Source organism: Nomia melanderi, chromosome 2 (assembly GCF_051020985.1).
Source record: "Nomia melanderi isolate GNS246 chromosome 2, iyNomMela1, whole genome shotgun sequence".
NCBI classification, from domain to species: domain Eukaryota; kingdom Metazoa; phylum Arthropoda; class Insecta; order Hymenoptera; family Halictidae; genus Nomia; species Nomia melanderi.
The window spans coordinates 4,585,485-4,599,292 of record NC_135000.1 but is presented as its reverse complement, the minus strand read 5'-3'; the positions used below and the strand labels follow the sequence as shown (position 1 = coordinate 4,599,292).

Here is a 13,808-nt window from a genome sequence, read left to right as displayed (position 1 = left end):
CTGCCTCTTTAGACTGTGAAATATCAGTCAGACGTATGCAAAGTAGAATGAGTTCCTATTTAGCAAGACTTTGATATCTATGTACACTACCTTTTCTATCTTTCAACTTTCATCACAGGACAGAAGCGTAGCCGGACCGGGTTTAAGTGAAATCACTTTTGCCTTGTACAAACTTCAAAGAGAATTTCCACTTTGATTTTAAATAAACTACCCCCACAAAGTCGCCACAGTGATTTCTATCAGTTCGAACGATTTTGCTCTTTCAGTTCTGCGAGGTTTCAAGTAGAACAACTCTTGCTACAGCCAGACCTCGGAGGAAAATTCCAATTTCATTTTGCATATTCCACTCTGAAAACTGATCCCTTTACCTTGCATCAATATGAACAATTCTGGTTTCCTCATCTTCCGCGCGCTTCAAGTAGAATATCCCTTACATTAATCAGACTCACAGTAATATTTCAAATAATTTATTTCAAACTCTCAGTATCATTCTCAACAGAGTAAATTTTGTTGTTTCAACAATTCCATGTTCCAAGTGAAATAAATATTAAAATAAAATCCTGCTCAAAATTTATTTAACAAACCCATTATCCATTAGTTTCATTTAAAACAATCAACCCCATAGTCTCACCCTTTTGATTTCTATCATCCTGAAAATATTCGATCTCCCAATTCACCACTGTTCCAAGTAGTCCAACCCACGCTATAATCGGACTTGACACAAATTCCAACAAACCGAACCAAAACTTGACAACCCCGATTCCCGAGACTCTCATTGGCTCTACTGACTTTGTCTACGCAAGAATATCACAGGAGACCTCCAAAAACTGAGCTGCAACTAAAACGGTCCAGCCCAACGACCCTCGACGCTAAAAATGAATCAACCTCGCCTGTGGCCCAGTTCCGGCCAACAAAGAACCAGCCGATGTTCTTGTTTCAATCCGAAGAACCGCGACGTTCCATAAGCGTCGATATCCGACCGATACTTCCACAGAATTCCCAACAAACTTCCAAGCGACAGGCTAAACAATGGCTGCTGGTCGCCTGGGGGAGCATTTCGAGTGGCGGTCCCCGGTCTCGCCTAAACAATCGCGAAGTTTCCCAATAAACGGAGACCAGTTTCGCGGATATCGCGGTCGACTACAGTGTTCGATGAACGGCCGTTGTTTCGAAAACGAACAACCTCCGCTCAAGGGGAAAAAAATGTCGCAGACATTTTTTCCGCGGGGGTTAGTTTGATCGATATTCCAAACTCGACGTCAATTCTATGAATTCTGCTATTCACCTCAGTCAGAATAGCGAAAATACTTCCTGAAAAAGGGGTGACGAAAAAGAGGTGATTTTCATGGTACGGCCTCCAGCAGAGGGGGAGAAAAATGTTCTCACCCCGATATCAATCTTAGCTGTAATTCTTCAAAGTTCAATGTTCGTGTCAATCAGAATGAATACTTCTTGGAGAAGAGGTTAGAAAGAGGGTGAATGTCATCCTACATGAATAATTGTTCAATGCTTCAAACTTCGGTAATTCTTCATGGAACAGTGGTTAAGAAATATCCCCAACTGTATAGATAGCTGGAAAAATTTGTGAAATGTATTTTTATTAATTTACCACCCCCAGTTACACTTACAAGGGTTCGATTAGGGTTGCTATGAATTCTCCACTCTCTCACCTCACTAGCAATCTCCACAATAATTTTTCAAATTCTCCCATTCGTCACGGAAGAAATAGCAAAACCTGAAAAAGGTTTTCACCCCTAAGAAGGGGTTGTTCGATCTGTCTCCCGTAAATCCAAACTTTCCCTTGAACCGCTAACCAAAAAACGTTCCCAATCCGCAGATTTCAAGAAAAATGTCTCCAAGGGATTTCCACGGGTTTTACACCCCCAGCCACCCCCATGGAGGGGCGGCGCGATCGGAAAGGAGCTCGAGACGAAATGAGGCGAGAGAAGACGCTGAAGCTCGTTCCGGGAAATTAATTTCCTATTAGGTTGTCGCGAAGATTGATCGCGAAGGATCGTGAAGGGGCCAGGGTTCAAGGGTTGTTCGCGCGAGTCCGCGGCGAGCTGCTGTTGAAAAATCCCGTTAAAAATAGACCGGGGATCGATACGGGGAATCCACGTCCGCCCGGCAGCCTTCTTCTCTCGGAGGATTCAGATGCGCCGCGAAAATAGACGGTCTTACAGTCTGGCAGGCCTGGAGATGGGTCAGGCGAGCTTTAGGTGGCGGGGGTGGTTTGAATTTACCTGCGATTCGATTTTATTCCGACTGTTCGCTATTTTTATCTGACAAGTCTACCTTTCTTCTCGTAGACGTAAATTATACATCGTGAGCCACGAGGACAGTGTCTTGTAACTTTTCGAATTAGGGCTTGAAGAAAGGGGTTGATTAACCCTTTGCATTCGAAAGTTTTTTCGTTGGATACATTCGTCATTCTCTAATGAAATGGTACCTTGTATGATTAACGTACATATAAACAATACACATAAAAAATATAGATAGAATTATTTTATTTCAATATTTCATTTGTAATTATAGAATAGATTGTATGAATTTCGATATTGAATATCAAACTTTATAATTTTGCTATGTCCAGACAAATAGCGACTGTGAGTCGCCTTTCGAGTGTAAAGAATTAACCCATAATTACTCAAGTGACTATTAGTATATAAACAATTTTTTACGTACAGAATAAAATTGAAAGATTCTGTTTATAACAATATGTTCAAGAAAAAAGATTCACCTGTAGTTTCTGCTTGGAGTCGGTCGGATGCAGTGGCTCGGGCCCAGCTTTTCTCTGCTCACCCTGTAGACTTTCCACATTCTTCGTTCGTATGAACTTCCCGAAGAGCTCCAGGCCCTTCTCACGGTCCAGTTCCAGCTTCATTCTTCCTGGAAACAGAGAAAATCAAATCTTTAATGATGCCTCTGCTGATAATACATTTGCTGAGAATATATTTAATGTATAATTAATATATTGCAATGGTATAATGTGCAATTAATTTATTGCAATGCTAAAAAATTGCAACACCTTTAATGACGTTAGCGTAATCCTACTGCTGCACTTGAACAAATTTTCAAGAATCGCAGTTTTCATGTTCTTAACTTTATAGCATGTACTTTAATTTACTAAGAACTCGTAATACAATGGATAAGTAGAATTAGAATATCTGGTCACACCTTTAAACACGAAGATTAAGTTTTAGAAACGTATATAAGCATCTGGGTCGCGGTTTTGTCCGACAGGACTAAGTAGAAAATTACAGTCGCGGTCAGACATGGTTAAGGGGATAGTGTCGATTGTGGTGAGACTCTTATAAGTACAAGGTTATTTGGTGGACGAATACATGTTCGTAAAATAAACTTATTCGTTACCATAAAATAAGCCACATTAAATTTCTATACTTGGACTTCAGTGAAATGATACCACCATTGTCAGACCATCTAGAAAGAAAACAATTATCTTTGATAACATCATTTATATCATATATAAATTAATGTCAAATTAATTTTAACAAAACATATCTAAAGGAATTAAATTTTGTAAGGAGACCAACACTTTACGTAGTCAGACATTTTTTAATAGAATAATACGACAAAGTGTCGGTGCAATCCTCACGCGGCCAAAAGAAGGAAACTTTTCCTTCGCTAAACGAAGATCTTCAACTCGCAACGATTCAGGCCAAGGAAATAAAGGGACGCAATGTTACCAGAGAGCGGAAATAAGAAGAAAACATTGAAATAACGGATTATGCAAAGACGAAAAATACCCGGGGATAATCAGTCGCGAAGCAAGCATTGTCGCCGAAAAGCTGTTCGTAGCTTTGGAAAAATGAATAATTCAACAGACACTCAACTCGTAAAAGTGGCCGGGACGGAAATGACGCTTACGCCTCGCCGGGCTAATGGAATTCCTGAATATTGTCTGATCGCATTCAGAGACATTCTACTGCCACCGTTTACAACAATTCCATTTTCTAAAAAAAAAATCTATTACCCAGCCAAATGCGTCGCGAACAAACAAACAAAAAAATAACAATTTCACTCGCCTACAGAAAGGCGCTCGCATTCATGAAAATTGGAAAATTTAAGCCGCCCGGTATACAGTTTCGTATTATACGAAAATCACAAAGCTAACGTTCTCGTAAAGACCCACCTCTATTTTCAAATTAATTTTCGAATTAATTCAACCAAGCCTGGAAATTTGCAGGAAAATTCGAAATTCCTATTGGTATCGCGGCGCCGAAAGCTCCTAGTGATTTCCGGCCGCTAGGGGACAATATTTCCCTAGTCATTACGTAATTACGCTCGCGTCAGGGTGACGCAATTAACGGACCGACGCTGCTCGCTTTGAAATTGCCGGTTCACAGGGACAATACTCCAGGAACAATCGGTCGGGCTTGCAAAGCTCATCCTCGGCGAAAGCTCAGCTTTCCAGTGCGTCGGCAATCCAGATCGCGTTCTGCTAACGCCGAGGGTGGATGCCCCTAATTATCATTCACAAACGTTTCCCGAGCTTTCGGGAGTAGAGACAAGCTTGCAGTCGTCGTCCTTTGAAAAATCTTCGCCCGCGCAGCTTTTAAGCTTTCGCCCCTTACTACAAAACCCTCGTGTTTAACCTCCGTATTCTTGTTCGAAACGAAAAGGGATGCGACGAAAGCTTTCCACCGTTTCCTCGAAATCTGAATTTTCATTTTTTAAGCGACCTCAAATGAGCTTTACCCGGGGAATATTATCAAAACTAATTCACAATTCTTCTACGCGTGATACATACTTTTTGAATATTCGAGATTCGCGGTGCGAAAGATTCGAAATTTCGTTTTTAAAAAGGTTTTCTATATTCTGTGCTTTTGCGAGCTTTTTTCAAAAGTTTTATGTGGATTTCATTTAAATATTTCAGTTTTACCGCTGAGGGAACTAACAAATTTTGGTAGGCAGATACCACGTGAAAAATTCAAGGGATGTAACTAACCGTGATTGTCGTACGTTTTCGAAAAATTTTTTGGAAACCAACCGCTGCGTATTTCTGCTACGCACCCGTTATCGAGCCAGCGAAAAAACGCGGCGGGGTATATCAATGAGCCATTTTTGCGGCTTGTTACCACTTAACCAGAAAATCACGAGCGACGCTCGTACGGCAGGGGGTTGAAGTGGGTTGAAGGGGTTGAAAGTCCCTGTATTACGATTATATCTCGCCTCGTGTGCATGCATAAACGAACTCTGTCCAGTCAGCTGTAAAATTGCGAAACACCCATCCCCGGCTACGTTTAATTATAATTTTCATTTTGATTGCAATCCCCGGCCCGCTGTATTTCGTGAAAAATTCAAACGAGAAAAAACAACGAGCGACGCGGAAAAAACAATGGATGAATCACCGAAACGAAAGTTACAAATATGCACGGAGGGAAAAATGTGGAATGGCAGTACGCTGGGGTGGAATACACGGGCAATGGGGATGAAAAATGTTCACCCTGCAGCGCTGCCTACGTGACCGGACCGCCGAGCCACGTTATCGGAATAACAATGAATGGAACGCGTGTCCGTGAAGACGGACCGCTATCGATGCTGGGAAATTTTAAATGCGATAGGGGGTGGTTTGTCAGCAGCGTTCCAGAGGGGCTGCTTGGGAAAATACTCGTGGTTAATGCGATGCAAATTTTATTCGATGCTTCCTAACCTCGTTGCCGAACGATTTTTTCAGCCCTAGAAATGATAGCATGCTCTCCACCCCCGACTTAAGGGTTGCAACCCCTGGAAGAAATATACTCTCGTGGAAGTTTCTAGCTGCTTTTGATTTTTCCCGGAGATTTCAGACCTCAACGTTTGTATATTTGAAACATACATATTTTGGACGTAATAGGGGGGTGAATACTTCTGAGGAAATTCATATGATAATGAACGTTGGAATAAAAGAATGGTAGGGAAATTTCTACAGAATTTTTATTATTGTTGTATTGTATAATATAGGTAGTATAAACTGTTTACGACAGGAAACTGAAGTGATAAATAAATTTTAAAAATAAGTTTGTTAGATTATAATTTGTAGGAATAAATAGATTTGAAACTACTGGGTTCGTTAGGGTTGAGGGGACATAAAATTCTTTAAGGGTGAATTCTTTCGTTCAGGAAAAGAAACCAGCCCTGTGGAAAAGGTAGAAGTGTCAGAAAGGTTCGGAAACTGGTACAGTCGGGATGGTATAATTCAGAAAGTCGAGGATGCGAAAAATTCAAGAGCGAAGCACCGCCCTTCTGCCCAGCATTGATAAGGGAGTCCTGGTACGACGAGATTTATGACGTGGGATAGATTTGTTTATTTATAGCGCGCCGGTATGTTGTTCCGAGCGCTCGTGTCCCGCGATAAACGGGTCTGGAGGCCAGTAAATTCACTTCTGCGTGAAGAAACCTGGGATAACTTACCCCGGGGGTTTTGTTGCAAAATTCATTTTCGAAGGGATGCAGGGGATGGGAAATCTTCGAGATGACCTAGGATCTACTGTGCCTGAGATTCTCGTGGGAAAAGTCACATGAATATCGAAATACTGGCGACAGTTTTTAAACTGAGATAATGGAGGTGTATATCATTGAATTGAACTACTGGTGCATCGTGTAATATTGTAATATACGGCTACCATGTTGTATATTATTGAGTCGGAGTACTTGTATATTATGTAGTGTTGAGTAGTACAACTACTATAGTGTATTGTTGAGTTTTATTACTTATGTATTACATATTATTGAGTATTACTACTGGTAGATTATATATTATTGAGTTTTACTACTGTCACACCAAATATTACTAGATAATACTATTACTTTATGATGTATTATTAAAATAAACTACTGAGACATCATATATTATTGAGTTTTACCACTGGTAAACCAAATATTATTGGGTAATACTATTACTGTATGATATATTATTAAAATAAACTATTGATACATGATATATTATTGAGTTTTACTACTGGCACACTAAATATTACTGGGTAATGCTACTACGATATGATGTTTTATTGAAGTTAACTACTGATACATCATATATTATCGAGTTGTAGTAGTGAAACATCGTGTATTATTGAGTTTTACTCTGTAGTAAAAGAGATATCGTATACCATTGAGTTGTACTACTACTGAAAGGTCTGTAAATCGATCACAGACTACTCAAGCGTCACAATGCAAACTCGACAAGGATAGTGCCTTAGAAAATGTCAGACTCCAGAAGAGGCTGCCCTGGGGCATCCAGATGAGTCATCGAGGTGCTAAAAATACGCAAATCCGAGGCCGAAAGGTCGTGTAGATTTCTGAGGAATCGATATCCCCAAACGGCATCAGACCAGGCTTGTTATTGAACTCCATCCATCAGCTGAAGATGTAATAAATGTCAATCTACGAAAATATACTGGCAATTCTCAGCCGATCCATCGTAATTATCGCATCATTGATATCATTTCCGTATATCAATTAAAACGAGAGAGAAGCACAAAATAAATCAACCCTCAGAGAATTCTTATAAATAAAATCCACCCGTATTTTCATTTAAAGTGAATCTGTATTTCTATCGAATAAAATCATCAAGACTTTTAATCATTATTTCAGTCGAAGTATAAATTACATTATATAATTTATAATAAGTATACATTAAATTATATATGAAGTTATTTTTTGTCAAAGATAAGCGATTAATAGAAATGAAGTATCTGATCAGATTAAAACATTACAACTTTATCAGTAAGCTATTAATTGAATATTTAATTTGTAATATTTTCATTTATTTAGTACAGCTTTAATTTTAACTGTGCCTGTATCTGTTAAATCCTCTGCTTCTTATTTTCAATATTTTACGTAATATTTTCCAAATTACATATTTAATATTTCTATTTTAGAAAAATAATTAATAAATATCCCATAGTTGATGTAAATAACAAAACCAAGGAAGAATAGAAAGCATTTCTACCTTCTGACAATTTTCAAAAAAGAAGAATCACTCTCTGTCTTCACCGGCAAGGCCACGGTATTCCTTCATCAATATTTCACGAAACTTTGAAGCTTCTCTCAACGCGAAACAGGTGTCCGTGAAGAAAACTTCCGACCGAAGCTCCTCCATTTTTTAACCGTGAGAAAGAAACAAACTACCAGGGTGGTAAAACAAAAAATAAAGAAAAAGAAATGCGATGACAAATGTCGTGTAATGTTATGGACTGTCATGTAATAAAAAAAAACTTTAAAAACTGCTTCATCGAAAAGCTTCAACAAAAATATGAAATGTCATAAATGCTGTGTGCAAATATTTAAATTGATACACTTTCTTTAGTTCAATTCACAATAATAATAATAAAAATAATTCTTTCGTTACCACTTTTAAATGGAACATTTATAGACATTCTAACAAATAACATTTTACTCTTACCTTCATTTTTGGAACGCACCAGAAATATCTTCCTACTCACTAATTTATTATCCTTATATGATTACATACATACTCAAATACAGTCCACAATTAAGTGAACAATACTACTAGAATTCAATATAAAATCACAAAATAAAAAATTCCAAAAAAACCACATAAACTCTATCGCTTGCCATCCAAAGTAATAATCTAAAAAATCCCGAATAAATTAGACCACATAACAATACAATAAATTCACCTACACAAACAACAGACACAATTTTCTATTTTCAATCAGAGATTAATCGTTTAAGATTAACATGGTTAACATACAATTTTTACAAAAATCATACGAGTACGTTTCTTTTAATTTCCGCTGATACTGATCCGTGAATGTTCAAAATAATTAGATGTATAAAACACATTTGTAATATCAACAATTACGAAACACATACGAAACCGTACGACTAAGTTTCTTTTAATTCCCGCTGATACTCGTTCCTTTTAGTGTTCAAAATAATTAGATGCATACAGCATATTTGTAATATCAGTAATTGCGAGATACGGTAATTAAAACCAGTCATTTTGACTGTTACGTTAGTTCCAGTGTTAATTATGGCATCGTTTCTGGCGCCGCGATCTCGTTTCCAGCGGGCCGAGAATTATCGCGAAGGGCGCGAACTGGCCGCGGTAATTCGCGGCGCTCCGGTTACTCCGGGAACGTTCTCGTTAGCCGTCGTAACGGAGGCATAAACTACACGTGACGGGCTTTGTCATCGACCCGGCTGACCGATAAATCACGACGGCTACGCTGCGAGGCGCAATAAAATGGCCGCGTGTTCGAGAGGCAATCGCGCGTTTCGGTGGCGCTCCACCCCCGCTCCAACCCTGTCGCATTTGATTCATTCGGTTGATCCCGCGGCCGAATTTGTTTCCCGAAACAGGCTCAATGAAAATAAGGTCGCACCTGTGTGGATAAAATAGGGGGTGAATATGGAATGGAGTTCATAAATATTTTTCTAATGAAAAAACTACAGGTACTCCGAATTTTTAATGTTAATTATGGGTTCAGAAGGATTTAGAGGTATATACATAGGGATGTGTAAAATGAATTCGGAAAAAAGGTTTTTAAACAAGTTGGTTTCAATGGTAAATTTAGTGACATTTATAGTTTGCTGTGGTTTAGTGGAATTTAATAAGGTCACACCTGGGTGAATAAAATAAGGGGTGAATATGGAATGGGGTTCATGAATAAATTATTTTGTAATAAAAGAATTACAGGTACTCTGAATTTTAAATATTAACTATGGGTTCAGAAGGATTTAGAGGTACATACACAGGGATGTGTAAAATGAATTTGGAAAAAAGGTTTATAAACAAATTGGTTTCAATGGAAAATTTAGTGACATTTATAGTTTGGAATGGAATATATAACATACATATGAAGAGTTCAATAAATTATTTGTAACAAAGTTGTGGCCAATCATAATTTTTTAATTTTAATTACTTCGACTGAAGTAATAACTAAAAATATTATTATACAGATATATGGTAAGAATTTATGATTGTCTAGAAAGTGAATAATTTAATGGCAATTTATAAAAGTTTGTTACATTGAAAGTATTAGTCTTATTATTCTAACTACTATATAACATTAGAATTTTATAATTATAGCTTTAAGGATATTAAATCCTTAACTGCTGTTTATTCAGACAGTGTCTTAGTGTTTATCATGTATTATCTGTGCTAGAAGCCGTGAGTTCTTTCTCGTATTCACCCTGTAACAGGGCGAGAAGAACGCTGTGAGTATGTACGTGAGGGTAAATGGAACGAGGACGAGACCGGGTTGGATAAGTAGAATAGGGATTGAACGTGGCCAGACGAGTGGAATGTGGTCCTTTTGATCAGACGAAAACGAAAGAAGAGTGGCCCTTATGCAGGGACAATTCAAAGGAGTCTTCTAATTAGCGTAGACCAGTGCAACGCATGTTTTGTTAGCCAGCCTGTACTTTTCAACTCAATAACATTTTTGAGTGCCATTATGTTCGTTTAAATTTTTTCCACTTATGTCACCCCATTAATTTTTCCAAGGACATTCTTGAATTTTAGAGAAATAGAACGATATGTATAATATTATTTACACACAATAACAGTATTTATAACAAACCTAAGAATCCAACAAGCTTAGGTTGAACAACTAAAATACAAAAATTAGGGGTAGATTTCTGTTCATCGTCACTTAAGTCACCTCATTAATTTTTCCAAGAAAATATCGTTTTTAAATTTTATAAACGTAAAACAATATATATATAATTTACACACGGCAACAATATTTATAACAAACCTAAGAATTCAACAAGATTAGATTAAACCCCTAAAATACACAAATTAGGGGTAGATTTTTGCTTCAGGTTAGATTTAGGTTTAGCTACCACATGGCAGCTGAACGTAGAATCGAACTTATGGTATTTTTGACGTGAAATTTATTGTAATCGACGTTGTTGGACAGGTTTGATACATGAAACCCTGGCAGAATAGATTTATAGCAGTTGATAAATCATTGCTGTACAACGTCCACACGTTCTCTATTTACAGATAACGGCGGGACGTAGTAAATGCCACAGATTCGTGAAAATTTCATACTAATGGTTTGAAAGGGATGTGAATTCTACAGAGTGTTCCCAATCCATTGGTCTTAAACTAAAAACTCACTCAAGGAAAAGAAACTTTCTTCAACTAAGATTTCCAAAAAAACCCTGAAAATTATATTATTCATTACATATCAATATTGTATCAATCATAATCAAATCAACATTAAATTAATAATATAATACAACATTACAAAAATTATATTTTCGTAAAATTATATTATATTACATTAAGAATTACCACACATTACAAACACCAAATTTCCAATTCACTTTTCCATATACTACAATCCCCAATTGTTCACGAGCAAATCAGAATCACTCTAACACACATTGAGGTTCGCTTAAAAAACAGCTCGAAACTGATTTCCACGGGAACCGAAGCAAATGAAAAAGATTTATTCCATCCATTCAAATAATTCTCTCGTTTAAAATCTCTTCCTTTTCCAGCGCCATATTAGAGAATTCCGCAGGAATCCACGATCGAAGGAAATCTCGATGGAAACGGCTGACAATGCCAGACAACGCCGCGAAATGTCCCGATGGCGCCGGCAGGGAGCCACTGACACGGAAAAACCGGCCAGGGACAATTAACCGGGGAGGGAGTGCGCTGATATTTTCTGAAAAGCCGCTTCCTTCCGCGTCCGTCGACCAATCACGGCCGCCCGCCTTTGAATCGCCAACTTTATCTCCCCCTTTTCGCCTCGGGGACAAAAGGGTGTTCCCCGTTACTCCGGGCCGGCATTTGATCTTCCTCGTGGCGCCCATAACCGCGAACAATGCAGATTTCCCGTTTCGCTGTTTTACCCGGTCGCCTTGCAACTGGTTTTTTCCCTGCCGGGTTTGCGGAAGACCGTCATTTCAATTTATGGATGAGAAATTCCTGCGGTTTGCTTCAGAGACGATGGGACAAGGCGATCTCCCATGGAATCGATTGTCGGGGTGCTGGTAGGTGCAAGGCTCGTTGTTTGGGAGCGTGGAGTGTGTAGCAGATGTTCTGAATGGTCACGGGAATTTTTATTGATGCGTGGAAAGTTGTACATGGGATTTGAGGTTGGTGTTTTAGTGTATTGTGTGTTGTTGAGTTTTTTTATTGACGTATGGAGTTTAGTTGTATTACTTGTATTTGAAGTGTTGTTTAGTTGTATTACTTGTGTGTGAAGTGTTGTTTAGTTGTATTATTTATTTATGGAGTGTTGTTTAGTTGTATTACTTGTGTGTGAAGTGTTGTTTAGTTGTATTATTTATTTATGGAGTATTGTTTAGTTGTATTACTTGTGTGTGAAGTGTTGTTTAGTTGTATTACTTGGGTATGAAGTGTTATTTAATTGTACTATTTGTGTTTGAAGTGTTGTTCAGTTGTACTACTTGTTTATGAAGTGTTGTTTAGTTGTACCACTTGTTTATGAAGTGTTGTTTAGTTGTACTACTTGTGACTGAAGTATTATTTACTTGTACTACTCGTGCATGAAGTATTCTTTACTTGGACGACTGATTTATAAAGGGTTCGAGTTGTACTACACGTGTATGGAGCAAAATTCGGTTGTGATACTGACGCGTGAGGTATCATTGACTCGTACTTGTGCATCAAATATCATTGAGCTGCACCATTGATGCATGAAATATCACTGAGCTGCACAGTTGGCGTATTAAATATCATTGATTGTGAGGTGAACTAACAATTCATCAAATATCAATGAAACGTGAAACTGGTGTATTAATTATCAGTGATGTAAAATTGATGTACTGAATATCACTGATATATAAAACTCTGTTAAATATCACTGAGACGTATTATGTATTATATTATCGTACGTATCAAATACCATTAGGTTGTACTACAATTGAATTATACATAATTGAGTTATACTATTTATGTATCAAACACCATTCAGCTGCACTACTGTTGCAGTAATTATTATCGACCTGCACCACTATTATATAAAAAACTATAGAGTTCTACTACTTATATATCAAACACTATAGCTTTTTATAAAATATTTTTTTTATAAATACCACTTCGTGGTATTTGGTACACTTGTAATAGAAATTAACGGTATTTAATATTTCAGTAATAATCGATAGAGTTCTACTACTTATATATTGTTGGGCGTTCACAGCAGCGTCCTTACTTGGAGCTGATTAAATGAAACCGCTTGCTTCTTCGTGAGTGGACTGTATTTTTTTGTGTGTACAATTATGTCTGAACACTAAGACGCGCTTGTATGATGTATATCGTTCGAAAGTTGTGAGTTGTCTTTTTCGCTGGCGATCTGCGAGTCAGATCGTCAGCTCCGAAATTTAAGAAAACACTCTGATTGGTTATCGCCAAAATTGACAAGTCCCAATCAGGGGCTTTCGAAACGAATTAGTCTTAGTGCTACCTAAGACATGCACAGACTATGTGTTTAGCTTGGATACAAATTTCTTCCAGGCAAACCTCAGGTACCGAGTGTCCTTAGGATACCATTTGGTCGCCCTTCAGAAATATGCATTTACAACCCGTCGCTGGCTGCCACATGCGGGTGAAAGGAAGGTTTTAGAATTTGATTTCAAAAGGCCAATGAATCTTGCCGCGATCTGCCGTTAAAATACTAAACAATAAGAGCCGTTTTTTGCCCCGTGCTGTAAAGAGCTTAAATCTCTGCATGTGTCGACTCTGTTAAGCCGTGACGGCTCAACATATATCAAACACTACCGATTATTACTGAAATATTAAATACCGTTAATTTCTATTACAAGCGTACCATATGCTACGAAGTCATACTACTCGTGTA

The 13,808-nt window shown here is 37.9% G+C and overlaps 1 protein-coding gene across 1 annotated transcript in view; it reads right to left on the bottom strand.

Annotated features, from left to right (window-relative positions):
- LOC116425960 (solute carrier family 7 member 14) overlaps positions 1-13,808 on the bottom strand; it is an 88,993-nt gene that overhangs the window by 36,388 nt on the left and 38,797 nt on the right. The window contains exon 2 of the mRNA XM_031974328.2: positions 2,741-2,889. Coding sequence (XP_031830188.1) covers positions 2,741-2,884 — 144 coding nt within the window. The 5' untranslated portion in view covers positions 2,885-2,889. The remainder of the gene's footprint in view (positions 1-2,740; positions 2,890-13,808) is intronic.